A 24696-nucleotide genomic window follows, 5' to 3' on the forward strand; every position below is an offset into this window, starting at 1 on the left:
TATGCACACCATTTGGCCAAGACTTTCCCAGAGGATCAGCCACACTCAATTGATTCATGGGTGTAGAACAATTCTGAACAAATGCAATTAATGCTGAAACTGATTCTAAAGCTTTTATTTTCAACAGCCGAAGAACTGATTTTACATTGCTCATGCCCTCTCATTGTGACTTCACTAGAGAATTGTGTGCATTTGTGTTTGTGTGTGAAGAGAAAAAGAGAGATAGACTCTGTGTGTGTGTGTGTGTGTGTGTGTGTGTGTGTGTGTGTGTGTGTGTGTGTGTGTGTGTGTGTGTGTGTGTGTGTGTGTGTGTGTTATTGGAGTGAAACATTATAACTACTCTAAGTACTCACTCATTTTTGTAAAAAGACAAAACGTTTTTTACCCCTGTGATACACATTGAATGTTATCATTATTATTATTATCACTATTATTATTATTATTATTATTATTATTATTATTAATCATGATATGTTTGTGATACGTACTGAACTGTTTTAATACTAACTATAATCTGTGAAATGAATGGAGGCAGGTTTCTTTGTAATTATACTCGTGTAACTGTTTCGGTTGTTGCTGCTATTGTTCATACTTGATTACTTCAACTGAATTATTTTGAAGATATTTGCACCACAGACCTGTATTCTGTGATTTGCACATCTAAAATCTCGGAGAGGGGTCTTCCTGGTGCAGAGAATCATTATCCAATCAGGAAGCTCGGTGTGTGTTTTCACCAATCGCGTGCATTTCCGTTCCACCCTTGCTTGCTCATGTCACTTCCAGCGCGCGAAACCTTGAAATATAATCACAATTGGTAAACGGGCGGGAGAGAAGCAAAGAAAGCGTACTAATGCAACATCTTTGTATTTTGCTCATAATCCGTGTTGAACCTACTTTTGCAAATACTGTACATCTAATGCGTGTATGAATACGAGTAAACATTAGGGTGCTGGAGAGGTTTGATGAGGTTTCTTAGCGAGTAACCAAGACGACAAGGATAGGAGGACCAAGATGAGCCTTTTAGCCCTTCAACAGGTAATGTTAGCTTGCTATGTTATTGTGTCGTTTGCTAAAGATAACCAAGTATAGCTGCATCGTGTGTGCATTTGTTAGCTGTTTTTAAGCCATGTATTTCCATTGTTTTATGCGTATAGTGATGAGAGTGATTGATTCACTCTGGCATAAAGTAGTTGGTAGAAATATTCAGGTAATCTCAGAGACGGTTTGGTAATATTTCCTGGAAACCACAACGTCCTCAATATTATCAATCAGAGCTCTTGTTCTGTTTATTCAAAAGTTGGAGAGGAATCAAATTGGCATCAAAACCAGTATTTCCCTCAGCATTGTAAAGTGTCACTCGCAAATGTTCCAGCGGTAAAGCTAAAATGCCCTTGGCCTCTCCTTGTCACAGAAGTTGGCGTAGCTTAATGGGCTTCCCCCTTTTATCTGCTAAAGTTAGGCAAGTTGAGCGGCGTTTTACACCTTGTATGATGTTGCCTTCTCTGTTAGTAACTGAATAACAGTTGGAATAATGATTTAATACAAGGTAGTAAACTCTTCTTCTAAGCTTCCGTCTTCATATCCCGCGCTTGAACAGCTGTTGTGTCTACTCAGACACAGGCGAGGGCGGTCAAAACATTTTGTGGTGCTGTCGCTCACTCACAGTTTTGTTATTTCACCTGCAGTCCAAGGGCGTTCTAGTACTTTCCAAACGTTAGACAAAACAATGATTAGGTTGTAATGGATATTTACGGAGCATTGGCATACCGTATTGTAGACCAAGGCGCCCACCGTTTGTGACAGAGAGATGTGGACATCGTCCAGTGGGTGTTGGGTGTCAATACAAAGTTAGCATGTATGTGTTACTACCTGACAAACCTCTGTTGTGGTTTGCGTCTCAATCCTGCCTCTGGCCTATGGGACATGGACATCCCTAATACAAATCAGTGATTATTGGTGCATTTAGCAAAATGTCATAATATGGCAAATGGCATAATGGCTGAGGTGATCCAAAGGTAAATGCACCCTATATGGGTTAACCAAAAATGTGGTGTTTTCTGTCAGAACATTTCCTCATTTGTTGTCTTATGTGGCACTCATACATATTTACATTATAACAAATATTATTAAAGATGCATACATAAAGATGGCCACACGTGTGTAATGGTGCCCCTGTGCTTTGTGTCGTGTCCAGGCACCGGTGGACCTCCCTGTGGATCCCTTGCCGGCCGAGAGTGACGCAGACAGTGGGATGGGCTCACCCATGGAAGCAGAGACCACTGAGAACCCGCTGCCAACAGAGCCACGAGCAGGTAGGCACACACTTTATCTTTTATTTATTTTTTCCCCATCTCTACATTGACCTGTCTTATGCATGTGTTTCCATGTTCATTATGTGTAAGCTACATCACCTCAATTTCCCCATGGAGATTAATAAAGTCTACTCTACTCTACTCTACAACTGTAAGCCTGCACTGCTGTCCCAGTCATCTCCAGGTGGCTTTTCCAAGAACATGGTTTAATGATAAACCGGGCAAAGTTAACCAGGGGGGGGTTTCCAAGATGTCCATGTCTGCATGGGAAAGTCAGAAACATAATTTCAATTCTTTGTATGACCAGTGCATGTAAAGAAATCGACAATAAAACCAATTTGACTTGACTTGATCATAAACCTTAGCCAACAGAAAATGTGCAGGTACTGCGTAGTTAGCAGCACGAGGACCAAGCTCTCTTATTAGCTGATTTACCACTATGTCCAGGTTGTCATAACCTGGTCAGCTACTAACCACCTTCATGGGATGGTCACATGGAGAACTTAAATAGACAGACAGACACTTACTATGTTAATGATGTAGAGAGGTGATTCGGCAACTGTAGAAGTGGTGCTTTAAGAGCCTGAAAGCATGCAAGGAGGTACAGAGCAGCTGCTTTGTAATTTGGGTGTTAACAAGGACAATAGCACACACACACACACAATGTAAGCTGTAATAGCAGGTATTGAATTGGTCTTGTGTGGGTATTTAGTATGCAAACTTGCCTGCAGCATTGGTTCTTCATGCCTCCTTGTGGTTTTAATGTTTTCTAGCCTCTGATGATGAGGATGATGATGAAGACATTTCTGTGGCGAGGAAGCCACGCTCTCGGAAAGCTCTGAGGGACAGCGACAGTGAGGAGGAACAGGAGCTACAGGGGTCGGAAGAAGCAGAGCCGAGCGGGATGGAGGGGGGCCTCGTCCTCTCCGCATCCAGCGAGGATGAGCCCAACTTGGGGGATGAGGAAAATGGTAAGGAGGACGTGGAGAAGAAATCTGAGAACAAGAAGACAATCAAGAAGAAGAAAAGGATAGCCCGTGTCGCCATGGACAGCGAGGAGGAGGATAGCGAGAAGGAGAACAGCAAGGAGGAGGAGGTTGAGAAAGAGGGGGATGGTGGAAAGAAAGACGCTGGAAGAGGGAAGAAGAGGGAGAAGTCAAAGCGACGCAAGGAGAAAGAGAAGAAGAAGGAGGCGAGGAAGAAGCACCCAAAAGAGATGAAGGAGGTGAGCATTTAGGGGCAGCCGTGGCCTAATGGTTAAGGCGGTGGTCTTAAGATCAGAAGGTTGCCAGTTTGAATCCTACCCTTACATCTCCCCGCATTTCCATCCTTGGCTTAAGTGCCATTGAGCAAGGCACCTCACCACACATTGCTCTGGGGACTGTAACCGATACCCTGTAGATCATAATTGTAAATCACTACAAACTTCAGATAAGTGCACATGGTATTTTGATTATTGAAGAATTCCTAATATTCCAACCTGAAAATTCAAGTATAAAACCACTATGACAAAACGATCACACATTGTGCTCTTCACATTTTTTCCTGCCAACCACTAGCCTGAGTCCAGGAGCCTAATGTGCTTTTTTCTTCTAGCGCTGTAGGAAAGACCATGTTATTATAAGCTCTTTCTCTCCTGCATCAAATTCTCTCTCTCTCTCCCCCTCCCTCCCTCCCTCCTGCTCAATTTCTGTCAATTGGCATTCTCCGTTCGTGTCAACAGCACAAAAGATTTCCTCTGCAAAGTCTGTGCAACATTAAAAATGTACTGAATTAAATAAGAAACCCAAACAATGATTTTTAAATGCTTGAAGTTGATCCTTCTTTGTGTTTCAGGAGATCCTGGCACCTGCAGGTTTGAATGACAGCGGCTGTCTCCTTGGAGATAAAGATCTGTTTGATGCAGAGCAGGAGGATGAAGATGAGGTAGAGGAAGAGTCTTTGGACGCCATCAGAAGCGCTGTTAAACAGAAGGCAAAGAAGCAAAAGGTTGGTAGCATAGAACTTAGTGGCAATAGAGGCTTTAATTAATGTCTTGCAAAAGCATCGGGATGTTGAATGGAGAAAAGAACCCCAAAAGTTGCTCTTGCCTACGCTGACAGCAGGGAAACTTGGTTGTTTTCTATTCGGAGGTGGGGCATCAGCGAAACATGAGGCTACAAGCAAAAGGAAAGGCTGGGAGGTACTACTTTGAAATGGACCGTCTTACTCCTTAATTTCCTTCAGGATCAGGGGTGCTGTGGTGCAGTGCAGTAAGCCACCCACATATGGGTTGCACGGAATGCACGCCCTTGGGGGCCCTGGCTTCAAGTCTGGCCTGGGTCATGTCCCAGCCTTGACCAATCTCACTCCCTTGCCGTCATCACCTTGACTGTGCTGTCATCAAAAAAAGACACTGAAGCCCTTTGAAAGTCCTTCAGGATCAATAAAGTGTGTTGCCAGCTATTGATACACAGTAAGGCATATCGTGACTCAAAATAACACTGGAATTTGTGTGTGTTTAGTCTCACCTTGACGATGACGATGATGAAGAGGAGGAGGTTGAAAAGCCTAAGCAGCGTGTGGTAAGTCTCTTCACATGTCTCTGGACTTTCATCTTGTTAAAAAAAAAATCCTCTTGCAGACCAAGCTTGCATGGCTGCACTGCTTAATATCATTCACGCGTGTTGATTTAATACATTTTTTTTTAAATTATTTTTGAAGGAGCGGAAGGCTGCGCGAGCTAGCAAGGAGGCTATGAGGCAGCTGCACAGCGAGACGCAGAGGCTCGTCAGAGGTCAGCACACCATGCATTTCATGTTCTGCACTGGAAACACTCATGTTTCACACTCACACATCATTGAGTTTATGCACCCATCATCCGCAGTATAAATGCTTGTTTACATACTGTACTCTATCCTATATGTCCATTCTCACTCATCTCATTGTTATCGTTTTGCCATATAGCTCATTTCATTTCACAGTGGTGACGTGTTTTTCCACGGGTTGTGCGTTTGCCTTTTTCCTCCCCGTAGAGTCGAGTGTTGGGTTGCCCTACCACCTTCCAGAACCCAAGAGCATTCACGAGTTCTTCAAGAAGAGAGCCAGACCACAGGGGCCTGGCATGGCCCTTCTGAAGTACGCCACACACACACACACACACACACACACACACACACAGTCTATCTCTCTTTTTCTCTTCACACACAAACACAAATACACACAATTCTCTAGTGAAGTCACAATTTGGAGAGGGCATGAGCAATGTAAAATCAGTTCTTCGGCTGTTGAAAATAAAAGCTTTAGAATCAGTTTCAGCATTAATTGCATTTGTTCAGAATTGTTCTACACCCATGAATCAATTGAGTGTGGCTGATCCTCTGGGAAAGTCTTGGCCAAATGGTGTGCATATTTTGATGTAGGTTGTAGGGTCATATCCCATTCCCATCCATGACTGAAGTGTCTCTGTGGTCTGTAACCAACTCTCCTAACAAAGTTGAAAGTGTCAGCTAAGTGTAGTGTTACATAATGGAAGACCTTCTGTCAGGGCTCTAAATTAACTTTTTTTCATCACCAGCGAGTGGCTAGTAGATGTTTTCACGCATGAGTCAAAGCTAATAAGTTGGTCTTTTCTACCAGCCAAACTGATATTTCACCAGCATGTGGCCGGTTGGCTGGTGTACATTTCAAGCCCTGCATTCTTTTCTCTTTTCCCTCCCCCTCGGCTCCTTGTCTCCTTTCTCTCCCACTCGCACAGTATAGTTGGATAAGCCATATTTCACTGCATGTTATAGCCTTTTTTGTCTTGTGTGCCCCCTAAACCTTTTTGTCATACTGCAAGTACCACCTCACCATTGCTCCTCCGACCAATTCCTCGACCACAATGTGACAAAGCCTCATACATTTGTTTTCATCAGATTTTTGATGTGCACCCTGCAGTGTGCTCACGTACCCCTTGTGGTCTTATAGTATTTCTATGCATTTGATGTAAAATCCTTGTATGCTCTCAGGTCAGCGCAGTACCAGGCCATCATCCTGGAGGCCACCACCGCCAAGCAGAACCAGCAGGTGTCACAGCCCGAGGCCAGCCCTGCAGCAGTGGTCCCCGACCCCAAGATACCTGCTATCGAACCCACACCCACATCCGCCCAACAACCAGAGGGCGCAGACCCTCAGGCTGACAACCCCACCGTCCAATCGGAGGCAGCCGAGGTGAAACAGGCTGGCCAATCCGACGCTTTGATGGAGGGTGGCGAGTCCTCCTCCCTGACTGATGCGGCGATGGTGCCATCAGTGGCTAAGGCAGCTGAGTTGGAACCACTAGTGCTTGAGGAGGAGCCTGCGGGTCCAGTAGTAGCCCCTGCTGATTCTGATGCAGCTTCTGCCCCTGTTGCTGCTCCTGCTGCTGCTCCTGCTCCTGCTCCTGCTGCCGCTCCTGTGGAGCCTCCTGCTCCCTCTCTGAGGACGCGTAAGGACAAGCTGGCCAGGCTGAGGGAGCTGGGCCTGGACCCGCCTCCGGTGGCCAAGCTGCAGCAGTCCGACGACACCTTTGTGGAGCTGGGGGAACCTCAGGTCAACCCAGGTGAGTAACGCAGCAGGGGAAACTTTGGCAGAAAGAAAAAACAAATTTCAAAGACGGCAGCACGACCAGTACAAGTATACAGTGAGTCCAATATGTATTTGATCCCTTGCTGATTTTGCCCGTTTGCCCACTAATAAAGACATGTTCAGTCTATAAATTTATGATAATATGTATTCAAACATGGAGAGACAGAATATCAAAAAGAAACTCCAGAAAATAAATTAAATAATATATTTTAATTTATTTGTATTTAATTTAGTCTAATAAGTATTTGACCCCTCTAGCTAAAGGAGATAAAGTGCTTTGTGGCAAAGCCCTAGTTGTCTAGCACTGAGGTCAGATGCTTCTTTTATTTGATGACAATGTTTATGCATATAGTAGAACATATTTTTGCCAATTTTCCTTTGCAGATTATCTCCAAAACATTAATAGTTTGTGGCTGTAGCTTGGCAAATGGGAGGTTCAGTTCTCTCCATAGAATTACAATAGAGTTCATATTTGGAGACTGTCTAGGCCACTTCACGACTTTAATATGCTTCTTATTGAGCCACTCCTTCGTTGTTTTGACTGTATGTTGTGTATTATTGTCATGTTGGGAGATCCAAAAATGGCCCACCCTTCAGTGTAGTGGTGGAGGGAAGGACGTTTGCACTCAGGGTTGCACATTACATGTCTCCCTCCATCCATTTGTTGACGATGTGAAGTTGTCCTGTGCCTTGGCCAGACAAACACCCTCAAACCATAATGATACCACTTTCATGCATGATGGTGAGGAGGGTGTTCTTGGGATCATAGACAGCAGTGCTCTTTCTCAAAACACATTGAATTGTGTTAATGCCAAACAGCTTGATTTTGGTTTCATCTGACTACAGCACCTCCTTATCATATCCTAAACCAGCCTGATGTCCGTTGGCAAACCTCAGGTGGGACTGCACAGGTTCCTTCTTAAGTAAAGGTACCATGTGTGCACTACAGGATTTTAAACCTCTGTGGCATTAAGTTCTACCAGTAGTTTTCTCAGTGATTTTGGTTCCAGTAGCTTTGATATCATTGCCTAGTTCATCCCGTACAGGTCTAGGATGCGTTCTTTCTGTTCTCATGGTTATCAAATCCCTACAAAAGGTCAAATCTCATATAGAACCCCAGACAGGCTGATGGATAGTCATTTTGTATTCCTCACAGCTGGGTCATTAATACCCAGTCTCTTTCTTGTGACTTTGCAGCCTATTTAATCTTTGTTCAGGTCTAAAATCTTGTCCCTGATATCATTTGACTGCTCTTTGGTCTTTCCCATGATGGTGAGGTTGGAGTGTGACTGATTCACTCATACTATGGACTGATTCTGCTGATTAAATGTGTCTTTTATGCATGTTAGTATGTACAGGTGTCTTTCATTCAGATGACAAGTTGATCGGAAGTGCCCATCTGGTCTGTGGGCCCGGAACTGTAATCAGTTGGCAGGGGATCAAATACTTATTTTGCTCGATGAAATGGAAATAAATTAATATATATTCTCTTAAGTTAATTTCTGGATTTTCTTTTTGATATTCTGTCTCTCCAAATTAGAATACATATTATCATAACATTTGCTGACTGATCATGTCTTTGTTAGTAGGCAAACCCACAAAATCAGCAAGGGATCAAATACATATTGGACTCACTGTACATGTGTTTATTTGAGTGATTGTTTAGTAGTAACCACTCATGTCTGTCTGTCTGTCTGTCTGTCTGTCTGTCTGTCTGTCTGTCTGTGTGTGTGTGTGTGTCTGCAGCTCTGGAGGCCCTGAAGGACCGGTTCATGCGTCATGTGCAGCCGGCGGCGCGTCCCAAAGGGAAAGGGAAGGGCGAGCGCTCGCTGCAGCTGAGCGTCATCAGGAAGGACAGCGCCCCGTCTGGACAGGAGGAGCTACGGGCCGACGCACTCACAGTCACACTTACTGAGGAGGAGGAGGAACAGCCGGTCACCAAGCCAGGTACACACACACACACACACACACACACACACACACACACACACACACACACACACACACACACACACACACAAACACTGATAACCATGCCAGGTACACACACACACACACACACACATAAGCCTGGTTGACCATACCAGACAAACAGCGGGCTTAGTCAGCTACCACTTCAATATCCATTATCGGCTAGTTTGATTGAAATGACCTTTTTAAAATAATGTTCAACATATCGTACATATAATCATGTTCGTCAGACCAACGGTTTGCTGCAGGTGAAGTTTCATTTTCATTGTAAAAATGAAAGCTAAACTGTGTGTGTGTGTGTGTGTGTGTGTGTGTGTGTGTGTGTGTGTGTGTGTGTGTGTGTGTGTGTGTGTTAGGTGAGCGCCTGCTGCTGCTGAAGTCTCGTCTGCAGAAGGCCATGGCGGAGCGTCGACAGGAGGAGAGGCAGAAGAGGGCTGCCCTCTATCGCCTTGACAACGAGGACTGTGGAGAGGATGAGGAGGAGGCCGAGATGACCGACTCTGAGGAGGAAGAGGTAGAGCCAGAGCTGTGTGTGTTTGCTGATATAGTTTAGGAGGTACTAGAGGTACATTCCAGTATCCTAACCCCTGTCCTCAACCTGTGCTTGTGGCTTCGGGCTTCACTGATGCGCATTCAACATCCAGATTGCAAACGAGAAAGTGACCTTAGCAATGCACTTTTGCAAGATTAAACTTCTGTTGTCTTGCGACGTCATCACAAGGCCACAAGCACAAGCGAGTACAGGAGTTTGGATAATGGAAAGAACACTTGGTAACGCTGTGGGTATGTGCAACCACTGAAACGTTTTGCTACGGTTTCCTGATTGAACAAATTGTTTGGCTGCAACGTAGCAAGGTGTTCTGCAACAGACCTTCATGTATATTTGCTAACATTTGGTCGGTGCGTTTAACCAATTATCCAATCGACAGTTATGTTTTCTGTGTCAGAACGGCAGAAAGAATCTCTCTCAACAGAGTTAATCCCTCGCACCAATAATATTTTTTACTTAGTGTGGCTGTTCCAAGTCTTCTGTACCAATATAGTTAGTACAAGAGTGTTATATGACCAGGCGATATCTTGACCAGGCTACACTCAAGCCACCCTGTGCAGCTTGTGTGAGTTTGCACAGTGCATGCGCACCTGCCTGTCTCAAAGTCTACTGTCATGTTCAACTCCCCTCTCGGTTTGAATGTTTTGCGCCCTAGAGTGGATACAAATGTCAGAACTTGTACTGACGCTCGTTTGGGTCATTCAGCCAAAAGTTCTGTCTGACGGCAGACTGCGAAAGTTATGGGTCAATGACCTTTTAGCAGTAGCACACATCAGGGTGGTGGAATCACAGCTAATGCCACTATTGTATGGATTATACTTTAGAAAATGCAGTAAAAACTAAAAAATGTAATCACTGCAGTACATTAAGTAAGGGATAATTGACGACACGGTGTGCGTATAACAGGAAAAATAATGCACACCTAGGTGGTGATGCGGCCACGACGCGAACCTCGGTGTGCATTATTTTTCCTGTTATACGCACACCGTGAAGTCAATTATCCCGCTTATACCACGGTTGCTACACTGTCTGAAATTTATTCTAACTGCCTCACCTCGCCATTAACTTCATCAAAACAGGCACCTCGTCAATGTGCTCTCCTCCCATAGGAAACTCCCCTTGATTTATTTTCCACTGCGTTCCCATAGTTAAGCCCATTGATCCGAAAATATCCCATACTTTTCACAAGTTACGCTACTCTCTCAACTGATAAACGCTACAACCGCAGGAAACATCTCCTCTCGTGGGGAAGAAACGCCCATGTGAAACGGGCGTCCCTTTGCGCAGGGAATCTCTCTCTCTCTCTCTCTCTCTCTCTCTCTCTCTCTCTCTCTCTCTCTCTCTCTCTCTCTCTCTCTCTCTCTCTATCACAAAGTTGACAGAGTGATGGTCAGTTGGGAGAAATAAACATGTTTCAAATTTGATTAGGTCTACTAACTAGATTTGCTCCAGATTCACTAGGCTATATATTGCTGGTGTTTCCAGCCGCACGGTGCCACATGTGTCACTTCAGCGCGTAATGCTTGCAACTTTTTTGTGTGTAATTTATGAACGTGCGTGCCTTGGCGCATTGATACACTGGAGTTATGCGGTCAGAAAAGTGACCTAATAGTGGGACTACTTCAGGTGTGCATATATAGACAGTTAATCAATACCCAATTTAGCGCGTCACAATGGGAGATTCCAGACTGCCGTGGTATAAGTAAGGGTTAACGTTCGGCGAGAAGGTCGCTACCGTGGAATAGCAGCACGACAGAGAGAATCTTTAGACCCCGACGCGGAGCGGAGGGGTCTTGTTCTCTCTGAAGTGCTGCTATTCCACAAAGCGACCGACTCGCCGAAAGTTAACCCGCTTATTATATGGATATACTTAAATGATTCACACATGGCGGGGACATTTCTTTAGGCCTATTTAATGTAGGGGTGGGTATTGGCAAAGGGTTCACGATTCGATGCGCATCACGATACACATGCCACGATGCGATTCTATCACGATGCATTGCGATTCATGTACTACTGTGATGCATTGCGATATTTACTTCAGTAAATGTGTAAAATACAGCTTATTTGTCAGTTGCTGTGTAGCTTTCATAAGTCAGTTAATTCTATTTAAGCATTTTATCATCTGGGAGAGAGCTTACATCACAACAGAAATATTACCTACTCTCTACTGAACAAAATCAACCCGTGGCAAATAGAATTTTATTGTTATCAAATAATCAATTGTCATGAATCCATGCAGTATATTGAGAAATAAGTATCACGATACCTTGTCATGAATCGATGCATTGTATCGTGAAAGTAAGTATTGCGATGCATCGATTCGCCGATTATTTTGCACACCCCTAATTTAATGTTAAGATTGTTCTGCGCAAAACAAAACAGTGCCGTTGTGGAACACCGCTAGGCAACAGCTAGGTAGCCAGGACAACAGGTTTTGTCTATCACAGCAGCTGATTAGAGTATTGTTGAAAAGTCGCTTTAGCAGCGAAAAGTCTTGTTGCCATTGACAGCGGTCTGTTATAGACCAACCCGTCCGTTATCGAAAAATAACAGACGTGCGAACGTTGGGGAGCCCCGTTGAAATGAATGGAGCATTCGACCGATGACGTCACACCATATAATAATTACCAATTAACTTATACCACCTGTGATGTCTGCGCCCAAAAAAAAAACCCGTCATTGACCCATACTCATTTACTTTTTGTCTTGTGTGTCAGGGTCTAGATGAGCTGCTGGGTGGTGGGGGTGGTGATGAGCAGCAGGAGGTCGAAGATGCTGATGCTGATGGAGGTGATGAAGATGAGGAGGATATGGAGATGGAGGAGGCGCGCAGGAGGCCCAGGCCGGTCATGAGGAGTCTCTCTCCCCCGCCCGATAACGATGGCACGCTCATGCTGTTCGCCGGCAGCTCCTGCTCTCGCACCAGGTGAGTTTTAGTTGTGACTGCCTCAAAGAACCAGGAGACCAGGGCAAAAAACATGATTATGTGATAAACCTGGCTAAGTTTACCTACAGGAAATGGTAAATCGGCTAAATGACGACACCTGTGGACTATCCATTAGCAAAGAAAATGAGGACTTCTATTAGATGATTGACCACTACCTCAAAGTTAATTTAACCAGCTTTACTACTTTGCCAGGTTCTTGGAATACCCCCCATGTGACCTGTCCTGTGTGTTTTTATGCTGTGTGTGTGTGCCTCAAAGAACTTTGTCAGATGGAGTTTGAATCTGTTAAATCACAAATGTGTTTTGAGTGCCGCAGTGTGTGGATTGCTACAACCTTGAAGAGGCACGTTTGCGCTCAGCCCCTAGCCAGTAGCAGTATGTTTGCATTTAAAATGACTCAAGCTCAGAAACACAGTGAGTGCGTGTGTGCCCCCTACTGACTTGTATTTGTGCCCTTCAGTGATGGAGTCAAGAGGATGGGAGCGGGACAGGACAGCGATAATAAACTGGGTGAGTCAGGGAAGTCGCTACAGCAGACTTAGTGTGTGCGTGTGTGTGTGTGATGGAGAAAGAGTGCGTGTGTGTCTGGGTCACTGTAGTTTTTGCTCTGTTTGTGCTAGTGTGTGTGTGCTTGCTCCTGCACATTTCGACTGAGGCCTAGTCTAACATGTTGGTGGTGTGGTGTTTTCTCCACAGAGGAAGAGGACTCTCTGTCTCTGGTGAAGGACAGCAGTCACAACAGCAGCTTCGAGCTGATTAGCTCCATGATCCCCTCCTACCAGCCGGCCAATCGGACGACAGGAACGGGAAGAGGGGGCGTGGCTTCCAGCATGTTCCGTTCGCCCTCGCCTTGCCTCTTCCGGCCTAGCTTTCTGGGCTCCTCCTCAAAGGTGAGTAACAACAAATGGGGAAATATTGTAGGGGCCAGATGAAATGGGGGATTCACACGGCGTGTGGAAATTCACACGGCATAAATGCAAAACAATGACTACATGACATTGGCGCATGGAGAAACTATAGGCCTACATTTCAGCCATTTATGTTTTGACAAATTTCGTAAGATTTTACCCATGACATGTATAGTAGTGCAGTGAATAGGAGCACAGATAAGAATTTAGGGGCACTGTGAAATTGTGCGCCATAGTTTCCTCAATGTATGGGAAACACTGGACTTAACCAATGTTTTCCTGCATTTCTGTTCTTTACCCCCCCCCCCCCCTCCTCTTTCCTGCAGAGTTCTGGTAAGGGCTGTGAGGCGATAGGCGGCGGCCTGTGCCTCCCGTTACCCGTGGAGGACTCCCAGGACCTGTACGCCCCGCCCTCCCCCTCCGACCCGCCCCTGGGCGGCTTCTCGCTGGACGAGGACACGCCTACCCACACGCAGCAGGAGTCCGAGTCCGAGCCGCAGTCTCAGCTCCTGACCGCCGACGGCTTCCTGAACGTGGGCCGGCGGCCCGGCGCCCCTCCCTCCGGCTCCGCCCCCTCGTCACGCCAGCGCCTCCTGCTGGCCAGCCTGGAGGAGAACGCCATGGACGCCAACATGGACGAGCTGCTGGGCCTGTGCTCGGGCGGCTTCGCCACGCAGGACGCCAGCCTCTCCTCGCCCCCGCGCGGCAGCCTCCACCACCGCACCAACCCCCGTGGCTGCACCCCCAACAGCAGCAACAGTGCGGTGATGGGCATGGGTGCCCGCAGTCCGCCTCCCATGGCCATGCCGCCGCCCCCTGGTCTGCCCGATATGCAGACCGCCAGCTCCGACAACGACATGGGGGAGCTGCTGGCTCTCTGCTCGGGGAAGTTTTCCAGCCCCAGTGAGTGCAATATCTGCAGTTGATAGGAGGGTGTGTGTGTGTGTGTGTGTGTGTGTGTGTGTGTGTGTGTGTGTGTGTGTGTGTGTGTGTGTGTGTGTGTGTGTGTGTGTGTGTGTGTGTGTGTGGTTCTCCCACCTCACTGAGGTGTGTGTGTGTGTGTAGTTCTCCCACCTCACTGAGGTGTGTGTGTGTGTGTGTGTGTGTGTGTAGTTCTCCCACCTCACTGAGGTGTGTGTGTGTGTGTGTGTGTGTGATAGAGCGCTTGCAGGCATGCGCCATGAAATTGTCAAGCCTAGTGAGTGCCCTGTCCTCAGGGGCGCTCATGAATGTTCGTACTTCGTAGTTGGTGTTTTATGTTTACATTTACGTTTACGTTTTTCTGGTTCTGTGGCCACACTGGTGTTCTGCAGGGAGTTTGGGTGTGTGTACATGTAATGGTGGTTGTGTACATTCATATGTGTGCCTGTCTGTCCCCGTTTAGGTGCTACTCCTCTGACATGTGTGTCTAGCCCCGCATCTGGAACAAAAACGAAGCCAAGCAGGTACTACCGTAGACCATGAACCTTTCATGTAATAATCAGCAGAGTTGTGTCTTCCTACTGTTTCCTAATGGTTGTGTGTGTGTGTGTGTGTGTGTGTGTGTGTGTGTGTGTGTGTGTGTGTGTGTGTGTGTGTGTGTGTGTGTGTGTGTGTGTGTGTGTGTGTGTGTGTGTGTGTGTGTGTGTGTGTGTGTGTGTGTGTGTGTGTGTGTGTGTGTGTAGAAGAGCAACGGTGGCTGAGGATGAAGAGGCGGAGGATGATGACTATGAGTTCAAGCTCCTGTCAGACGTGGAGAGCCTCAGCGGAAAGGTGAGCTCACAATTCTTCTAAGGATGTTTTTTTTCTGTGTGTGTGTGTGTGTGTATGTTTGGGGTGGGGGTTGAATTGTATCAAGTTTGCATTGTATGAAGACCAGAGACAGATTATTAATGCGTTTTTGTACGGTCGTGTGGCTGATTTTGTGCGTAGATGTTCTGCCTCATTGTGTGTGGCTGAGGCATTCTCTCTGTATGTTCCTAGGAGGATGACTCTGATAAAGAGGGTGAGGATGATGATGAAGAGGACAATGATGATGATGATGATGGTGGTAAGGAAGAGGATGAAGATGATCGTGAAGAGGAAGAGGGGGATGAGGCAGAGGAGGAGAGACAAGCGGTGTTTGGCCAGCCAAAGAAAAAGAAGAAACTGTAAGTCCTGAATTAAACAACCTCAATCTCACACCAGTTACGATATTCAGTCTATATGATATGATGTCCACACAATCACATGTTTAGATGACTTCTCCTATTAGTAGCGTCACTGAATCAAATATCATACATGGACATTACATTTTCTCATTTTGTAAACGTAAAAATATTTTTCCATTGACTTGGTAGTTACGGTATGTCACAGAGGTGACTACACCCCTCACATTTTTGCAGAGTTGTAAAAAGATCTTTTAATGGGACAACATTAAAGACATTTCACTTCAAAACAATGATTAGTTACTTGTTTACAGCATATATATAACCGCTTAAATTTGTTGTTCACTCAAAAAAAAAAAGGCCATTAACGTTTAACATGTACCCACAAAAGTGAGTACACCCAAGGTGTCTGAGAAAGGGCCCGAGACGTCTCGAAATTGAAAGGGATTAGAAGGAAGGTCATCATGCTGAGAGGCGAGCCATATCTCACAATATTTGTTTATCTTCCTAAACTACTCGTTTCTTTTTTCCTATTGGTCTTGGCTGTCTGACGCTATGTAGACTAGTTGAGTGTAAACAGGAACTTACTTGTTATATTTTTAATCGTGATGATCTCACTTCTTGATTTCTTTCTCCATGTTTTTTCCCCATCTGGTTCCAGGCGTCTGACTGAGTTTGTGGACTCGGAGGCTGAGCTGTCTGGAAGTGACGTGGGCAGTGATGACGATGAGGATGGAGAGGATGAGTACGAGGAAGATGAGCTGCAGGAGGAACTGCCCTCTGACGAAGAACTCATGGACCAGGTCAACAAGATCCACATGTAAGAACACACAAACGCGCGCGCGCACACGCACACGCGCACACACACGCACACGCACACACCCAGGAGGAACTCATGGATCAAGTCAACAACTCACACGGCACACACTCTGAACATGCAAAAAGGCTCACATATCTCATTCATGAACCAGTTCAAGAAGAGCCACACACATGCATACAGTACATGTACAGTATACTCTCACAATCAAATATCCACACAATTGCTGTGCCATTGCTCATACACATGTGCATAGACGCATATTTTATGACATACAGTTGAAGACGATATTATTAGCCCCCCTCCTGAAATTAGACATATCTCTTCATTGATCATTGAGAATGATCATTATTAATAAATGTGTGTTATTCTGGAAACAAATACACCATGGAGATAGTATCCAATAAGTTAAATTTGGACTTTTCCATTTTCACAATGAGTTTAAACAAAAAAGTGTAAAAATGGCAAGGACAAAATGATTAGCCCCCTTATCATTAATAGTCAATACAGTGCCATTTATGAAGAAAAATTGACACCAGGCACTTTGATTAGTTGTTAACTATGTTGGCACATGTCCTACCAGGGATTTTGGCCCATTTTTTTCATCGCAAATAGTTAAGCTGGTCCAAATTGCATGGATGTTGAGGATGGACATTCATTTTCAGCACTCTTCAAATACTATCTAAAGGATTGAGGTCTGAACCACTCCATGACCATGGTTTTAGTATCCTTGAAGAACATTTGAACTATTTTGGATGCAAGTTTTGGGTTATTATCTTGTTGAAAGATCCAGTGAAGATCTTAGCTCCCTCTATGAGCATATTTTTGCAAGGTCACTTTCCACATTCTATCATAATTTTCAGTTTTTATGGTGCCGTACACCCAAACAAGGTTTCCTGTGGCTGAGGCTGCCACAGAATGATGCATCCACCACCATGTTTAATTGTGGAAACCATCTTATAACGATTCAAGGCCTATCCCTTTCTTCACCTGACAGAAGCAGAATTCATGCATCAAAGCAGGTGCAATTGAATATCATCAGATGAAAGCAGAGATGTTCAAAACTCATTTTTAACTTTCAAATGTTCACAGGCAAAGCTCAATAACACTCTGATATGCACTGCCTTTAGTAAAGGGGTTCTTCTGTGATGATGGCCCCAAAGCCCAATATGATGACAAGCCCTAACAACTGTCTTTCTTGGTGGGGGAAAAAACTCCAGGTGAGGCCAGGTCAATAACAATCATCTAGGCAGGTGTCCAATGCTTCTTTGGTCTAATGAGGCTAAGCAGTTTCCACAGTTACACATAGTGGTGGGGCATCAAGTTTAGTCTGTAGTTCAGCCTCAGACACAGGGAGTCTGGGTCTGAATCTGGATTGCTGGGTCTTCCAACAACATTGTAACCCAAAGCATACATTTAGATTAGTTCAGAGGTTCTTCAAGGACACTAAAACCATGATATTGGAATCACCCGCTCATAGTCCAGTCCTCAATCCCACTGAGAGTCTGTGGTTAATGTCTATGCTCAGCATCCATGCGATTTGGACCAGCTAGAACACTTTGCAGTGAAGAAATGGGCCAAAATCCCTAGTGGGGCATGTGCCAACCTAGGTAGCAACTTATCAGAGCCTGTTGTCAGTTTTGGTTCATAAATGGTGCCATATTGACTATTAATGATCAGGGGGCTAATAATTTTGTCCTTGTCATTTTTGCCCTTTTTTGTTTAAACTCATCGTAACAATAGAAAAATCCAAATTCAACTCATTGAACATTATCTCCATCAGTGTATTTGTTTCCAGAAAAACAGAAACGGTTAATAATGGTCATTTTTACTGAGAAATCAAGAGAAATGTCTAATTTCAGGAGGGGGGCTAATAATATCGTCTTCAACTGTAACTCAAGAGTTCACGTAGGTTCATTCACACACACACACACTTGAACAATGACTCTCTCACAGACACACACACACACACACACACACACACACTCCCTCCTGCTGAGCTGTGCTGTGTCTTGTTTGTACAGGAAGCAGGTGATGGACGACGATAAGCGGCGTCTGCGGCTGTACCAGGAGCGGTACCTTGCCGATGGGGACCTGCACTCAGATGGCCCGGGCAGAACCAGACGCTTCCGATGGAAAAACATCGGTAAGCATTTTTTTATACAGATGCACGTTAACGCGTGAGTGTGCGCGTGCGTGTGCATACACACATGAATATTCTTAACCATCACATATGAATATTCTTAACCATCTCCCATTGCTCAAGAATTTAAAAGAAGGATGAAGATAAATCGTTTCCAACCAAGCAGTCACGAGTCATTCTGAGAACAACCAAACCAAGTCATTCTCAGAAATCGTTCACTGGACGGGGACAGAGAATATGCTGCTTTAAAGTCACTGATTGAAATGAATGTGCTCTTTTGTCTTTGTTTTCTACAGATGACGGCTTTGACTTTGATGGGCCTGGAGTTGAAGGAGAGGAAGAGGAGGAGGAAGAGGAGATGGACCAGACAGAACTGCAGAGGCGGAAAGAGAGACTGGAGAGGGAGCAGTGGCTACGGGAACAGCAGGTGTGTGTGCGTGCGCAAGGGGGCGGTGGTTGTGGGGCAAAGGGGTCAGTTGTCCCGGGCCCATGGGCAGAGGGGGCCCAAAATTGGGTCCTATATTATACAGTATAAGCTAAGTGTGTCCATACACACTTCAGCCAATGAAATATGCATGTGTCTTCCATCAATGCGAGACCTGGGATTGTGAGTAGAGGACGAGCATTAAGTTTTAAATGTTATGCCATTAACAATGTGTGTGGATGAAGATTTCCACAGTTTGAGTGCTGCAGGGTGTTCTATTTGCTTAATAGACTTGTTAGACCAATAAATGACCTATACATTTTCCAAGTCTCATATTTCTTAACCTTTTAGCTACCAGAAATTTTATAGAATGCGGCAGAATTCAAACGAGAATTCTAAGGAAAAATTTAAATGTTGGTCATATTTTAAATAATGTCAAATAACTTGAAAAGAAATTAAAAGTGTCAATTACAAGTTACTTTCATATTAAAGTAGAGAAAACACACTTTCAAATGGTATATCATTTATGGATAATTAATTGTTCAGTATTCCCATAGAGTGCCTTTCATGTGAATTAAATGATAAAACTGATAAAATCCGATATGATCCATCTATCTATCTATCTATCTATCTATCTATCTATCTATCCTTCCGTCCATCCATCCATCCAGGGTCAAAGTTGAACAATGAACATGTGACGACAACAAATGTCGTTCACCCAGAAGTTCTGTTTTCAAGCGGTATGGATTATATGCGATAACTGTGATGGAGTAGCGAATAATGTTTGGACTAAACCATGCCAAAGACGTGTACTCGTAAGGATAACCGTAGAAGTGTCCGCGATAGCAGACAGGACATGAATAGAGCTCTAAGGAAGTCTCTTCTTCCCCAATTTGGCACAGGTAAGACGCGCCAGGCATCACCGACTAATACTGAATTTAAGTGCTACAAACACCACGTTGGTAGGCTATTATTGGAAGTTAGCATTCAACTCAACGTCTTCACGCAGATTTTTATGAAGGACGACGCGGAGTAGTAACAGTCCTTGACTGCTTTGCCAAAGCTGACACGCAAAATGAGTATTGTTGCATGCTGCGCCTCCTACACGTGATGCGCCTGTTGCGCTGAGCTGTCGTTGTTCAGGAAACTACGATAGTTAGATACAAACATAGGCCTATGGCAGAGTTTCTCAAACTTTTTCAGACCGAGGACCGCTTTGTCCCCCCAAAAATGTTCAGGGACCACCTGTCAATTGAATAGACAGTTGACGGGTACTAATTTGACACGTCTAATAGGCCCTATGGTGACTCTGAAAACATAACGAAGACAGTTTTTTAATATTTTTAATATGTGGCGTGTAGACATCGGCTGGACAGTTGTGTTTGCTATTTAGGACCATGACAGAACCCATCACAGTTGAACACCATCTCATAGCCTAATAAAACATCATAATCTAAAAATAGCCTAAATATTCATAAACATGTGCTGTTGACCATGATCGAAGATAGATCGAAGAGGGTTGGAAGTTTTCATATTTGGTGTATATTGGTTGTAGAAACAGAATGGTTGTGTTTGTAGCCATCCAATCTCGGACAGCCATCATTTGAATTGACGGCAGATTGCCAAGTGGCATAAAGCGGTGCATCTCGTAATAAAATCTAACAACACAAAAATAAAATAATATAAACATATAGTTTTTATACTGAAAGTATAAATAGTATAGTATAAGTATAGTATAAGTATAATATTGAGCTTAAGTGTTTGAAAGCTGGAAAAACTGCATGATGCATATGAAAATGAAAATATTAGCTATGAAAATATTCCGTCCGGCCGCGGCCGTTATGGTAGAGAGGCGGACGGGCGTTCACGGCCGTTATGGTAGCTAGAGGGTTAACGGATGAAGCATTGCCATTACGCATAGCTGCATTCCATGGTAATGATTACGTAATTAAATGATCATAATAATTGAACACTTGTCCTTTCTATTCCATTAGTCCTCCCTACTCACTTCACAAAGAGTGTATGTACAGATGTCTGTGTGTGGGTATGTTGTACATAGGTTGGTTATTATTCATCTGTGTTCATGGCTGATTCCCCGGTTAATTTTTTGTGCAGTCGGCTCAGGCCAAGAAGGGCAAAAGTACAGAGGAGGATGAGGATGAGGAGGAGGGCTTTGGAGAGGAAGAGGACAGCCAGTTCATGAAGTTGGCCAAGAAGGTCATGGTCAAGACCATGCAGAAGAAAGGTCAGCCCACAACTATTATTCCTCTCTCTCTGGGACTGTGTGCAAAGTCTGTCTCTCTCTCCCTGTCTGTGTCTCTGTTTCTCCTTCTCTCTCTCTCTCTCTCTCTCTCTCTCTCTCTCTCTCTCTCTCTCTCTCTCTCTCTCTCTCTCCCTCTCTCTCTCTCCCTCTCACTAGTTGTCATCGCTTCATCTGTGTTTGTTGATGTCTGTCTGTGTGTTTATTCCTCCCACTCATTCTTGTCCCATGTCATATTGTTTTCTTCCAGAGGTTCCGGTGGCCCCTGCTCAGGAGAAGCAGGCCCCCGCCTCCGACCCCTTCAGGAGACCTGCACCAACAGGAGTGGTGGGTTTTTTGTCATTGTTTACACTAGTGCTAATTCTGCATATAAAATTGATCTTCTTAATACACTCGTAACAAAAGTGCTTTAAATTGTTTGGCAATGGAAACGTGGTGAAACTTGATGACCCATCTTGAAAGTGTTGGCCTACAAAAGGAAATCTGTAATATAATCAGTTCATTTGCCATTTTATTTAGTATTATCACACGAAATATGGTCATTACCTTCCGTCCCATTCAAATGCTATTGCACAAACAAAAAACTGTGATGACGAAAGAAGAGTATGCCTCCAGCACCTTTTGGGCAGAGGCAAAAGAACCAACAAGCTCAATGAATGGATGAATACGAGTGGACGCTTGCCCCTTGAGCTCTCTCTGTACAGTACATGCATCGTTATTATTTGTAGAAGTCCGCTGCAAAATCGTCCTAAAAGTTTATTAGATGTATAGAAAACGTTTGTTAAACGTATAGAAATACAGGCACTTCGTGCAATAAAAAATGCAGCAACAGTGCAGTTGTAGCTGTTGAAAAAGTAGCTTGTCCATTTGGGGCAGCCGTGGCCTAGTGGTCAAGGACATGGGCTTTAGATCAGAGGGTTGCCAGTTGGAATCCCACCCTTCCACGCCCTTGAGCAAGGCACTTAACCCCACACTGCTCCAGGGACTGTAACCAATACCTTATACTCAAAGGAACTGATTGAACTTGGGATGAAAGCGTCAGTTAAGTGTAATGTAATGTAATGACTGCTGTTGTTGGACTGCTCTCTCCCCCAGGTGAGGAGGGGGTCTCTGCTGAGCCAGCCCAAGACCGTGCTGCAGAAGCTGGCCTCCATCTCTGACGCCAACCCCATCGGCCCACGCAACACCCGTGGCTTCCTCTTCCAGACCCTCTCCCCCGAGAAGGGCTCCGCACCCACCAACCAACCAAAACCGGTACGTACGTCAGAGTAGTTCAAAACATTGAGGGTGGAGCTTACTACAGCACTTTCAAGAAACAGGTCCAGGACTGGACCTTGAAGCCTAGTACCGAACACAGCCACTGGGCGTTGGCAGCAGACACTAGCACATTTGTTGACCCCTCTCTCTCTCTCTCTCTCTCTCTCTCTCTCTCTCTCTCTCTCTTTCTTTCTTTCTTTCTTTCTTTCTTTCTTTCTTTCTTTCTTTCTTTCTTTCTTTCTTTCTTTCTTTCTTTCTTTCTTTCTTTCTTTCTTTCTCTCTTTCTTTCTCTCTTTCTTTCTCTCTTTCTTTCTTTCTTTCTCTCTTTCTTTCTTTCTCTCTTTCTTTCTCTCTCTCTCTCTTTCTCTCTCTCTCTTTCTTTCTTTCTCGACTAAAATTGCCCATGATGATTCATATGTTTTTTTAAATATGTGGGCCAGTTCAGCTGACAGTAAAACAAAGTTCTCAAACCTTCTTAGTTTGCTTAGTAGTTGTGTGCAGTAAGGTTGTTTGTCCACTAAGGGGAGCCACATGTTTTTAATGGTCTCAGGGTTGGTGTATGTCTTCCTCTCTCCGCCAGAGGGAGCCCTCCTGTCTTTTATTTATTTTAATATATTTTTCAGGGGGCTTCCACTTTATTTGTATATAACGGTGAATACGGGGACAGGAAATGTGCGGGAGAGACATGGGGGAAGTCTGGGAAATCACCCCGGGTCAGGTATCTACCTCGGGTCGCCGGCGTAACAGTGCAGTCGTTTGAGCCTCCACAGAGCCCCTATTTTTTATTTTCACTCACTCAGTAATAACAAGGGGAGTATAGAGGCTGCCCAGTTACCATAGCACTACCAAGCAGAAGTTAAGAGAGGTCTTTCTGTGATTCTCTTTGACTCAGTTCAGTATATATTTGTATTGTCTACTTTTGTCCTGTCAAGCAAAATAACTAACCTATTTAGCTTCTGTCATTGGAAAGTCTGAGGGAGGTCCAAAGAAAAATAGACCTTTCTTGTAGGCTGATTATAGAGTGTGAATGAAGCCATTTAACACTTCTAACATTCTATTAATTGCAATTCATGCGGAACTGGACCCAAAGTAAAGTTAATGTTACAGAAATTAAAAATATGTTGATACCATAATCATAATCCATAATCAGCATGACACAGGAAAGCTCTGCAAAAGGGCTGTAGCGCTCCAGAACTCTAGTTGAACCACGCATTTTCTTGCCGATGACTACCGGTAGTTTAATTTCAAGTCTTTCTGTGACTGCTTCTTGTATGGCTTCTGTGCCCAGTGTGGTCTATTGGCTATACTGTAATTCCACATTGTGTTATGTAGGGCAGTCATGGGTAAGCGGTTAGGGCGTCAGACTTGTAGCCCAAAGGTTGCCGGTTCGACTCCTGACCCTCCAGGTTGGTAGTGGGAGTAATTAACCAGTGCTCTCCCCCATCCTCCTCCATGACTGAGGTACCCTGAGCATGGTACCATCCTGCCGCACTGCTCCGTTGGGGTGCCATGGGGGGCTGCCCCCCTTGCACGGGTGAGGCATAAATGCAATGTCGTTGTGTGCAGTGAACACTTGCGTGCTGTGTCACAATGACAATAGGAGTTGGAATTTCCCATTTGGGCTTTCACTTTCATTTATCTTTGCTTTATACCTAACATAGTGAGTAATCCGTTTCCCCAGTTATCATACAGTTAGCCTTTTTCGGTGGTGGCCCAAAGTAAATCTAATGTTTCTGAAACTACATGAGGACTCAAACTGTAGATATGTCTTCTAAACTCCATATTAGGATCGGTGACTGAGTTTTGTGCCCTGTGTGGTCTATTGGTTTGCACGTCACCATATTATCTGGGTCTATACGTTCCCTTTATTCTATTTGTCCTCATTCTTTGCTTGTTGTTTTTCCCTGCAGGCAAAGAAGAGGCTGGGTTCTGACTCCCCGGCATCCGTTGCCAAGAGACCGCGACAGGAGGTGAAGAAGACTACTGCCCCCGGACCCCAACGAAGCATTTTCAGCTACCTGGAGAACTAACACACACACACACACACACACACGCATGTATATGAAGTCTACATTTCCAAACAGTTTAGCTTGCAGCGTGTCCACAGGGTTTGTCTGGTACTGTTGTATACAATCTGTGCAGCTCACAGCTAAACTCTTTGGATCTACATCCCCCTCGCCCAGTTTTGGGGGACTATGGAATATTATAGCGGGTTTTCTTTATTTTTATTAATGTTACTAATGTTTTATCATGTAAATATTGTTGTATTTGGGTTTAAATTTAAGATTGTTTTTAATTGTTTTTTGTTGGGTTTTTTTACTTGTATGTATTTTAGTATGCTGTAAATAAAGGATATTTTAACGTACACTGTTTGCAGTGAATGTTTGATTC

At 44.5% G+C, this 24696-nt stretch overlaps 1 protein-coding gene across 1 annotated transcript; it reads left to right on the forward strand.

The window, feature by feature from the left end:
* The first annotated feature begins 803 nt into the window (after nt 1–803).
* Nucleotides 804–24672, forward strand: LOC134436186 (claspin). Its single transcript, XM_063185265.1, has 24 exons — nt 804–1035; nt 2195–2312; nt 3086–3537; nt 4149–4301; nt 4817–4876; nt 5016–5088; nt 5327–5429; nt 6302–6873; nt 8646–8846; nt 9227–9384; nt 12141–12349; nt 12831–12880; nt 13067–13260; nt 13605–14181; nt 14663–14723; nt 14943–15030; nt 15241–15407; nt 16066–16224; nt 18246–18367; nt 18661–18791; nt 20904–21033; nt 21299–21375; nt 22144–22302; nt 24216–24672. The coding sequence occupies exons 1-24, from the start codon at nt 1012–1014 to the stop codon at nt 24333–24335; spliced, it is 4158 nt and encodes a 1385-aa protein (XP_063041335.1). The 5' UTR covers nt 804–1011; the 3' UTR covers nt 24336–24672.
* Nucleotides 24673–24696: the final 24 nt, after the last annotated feature.

This window comes from Engraulis encrasicolus, chromosome 20 (assembly GCF_034702125.1).
Source record: "Engraulis encrasicolus isolate BLACKSEA-1 chromosome 20, IST_EnEncr_1.0, whole genome shotgun sequence".
NCBI lineage: Eukaryota > Metazoa > Chordata > Actinopteri > Clupeiformes > Engraulidae > Engraulis > Engraulis encrasicolus.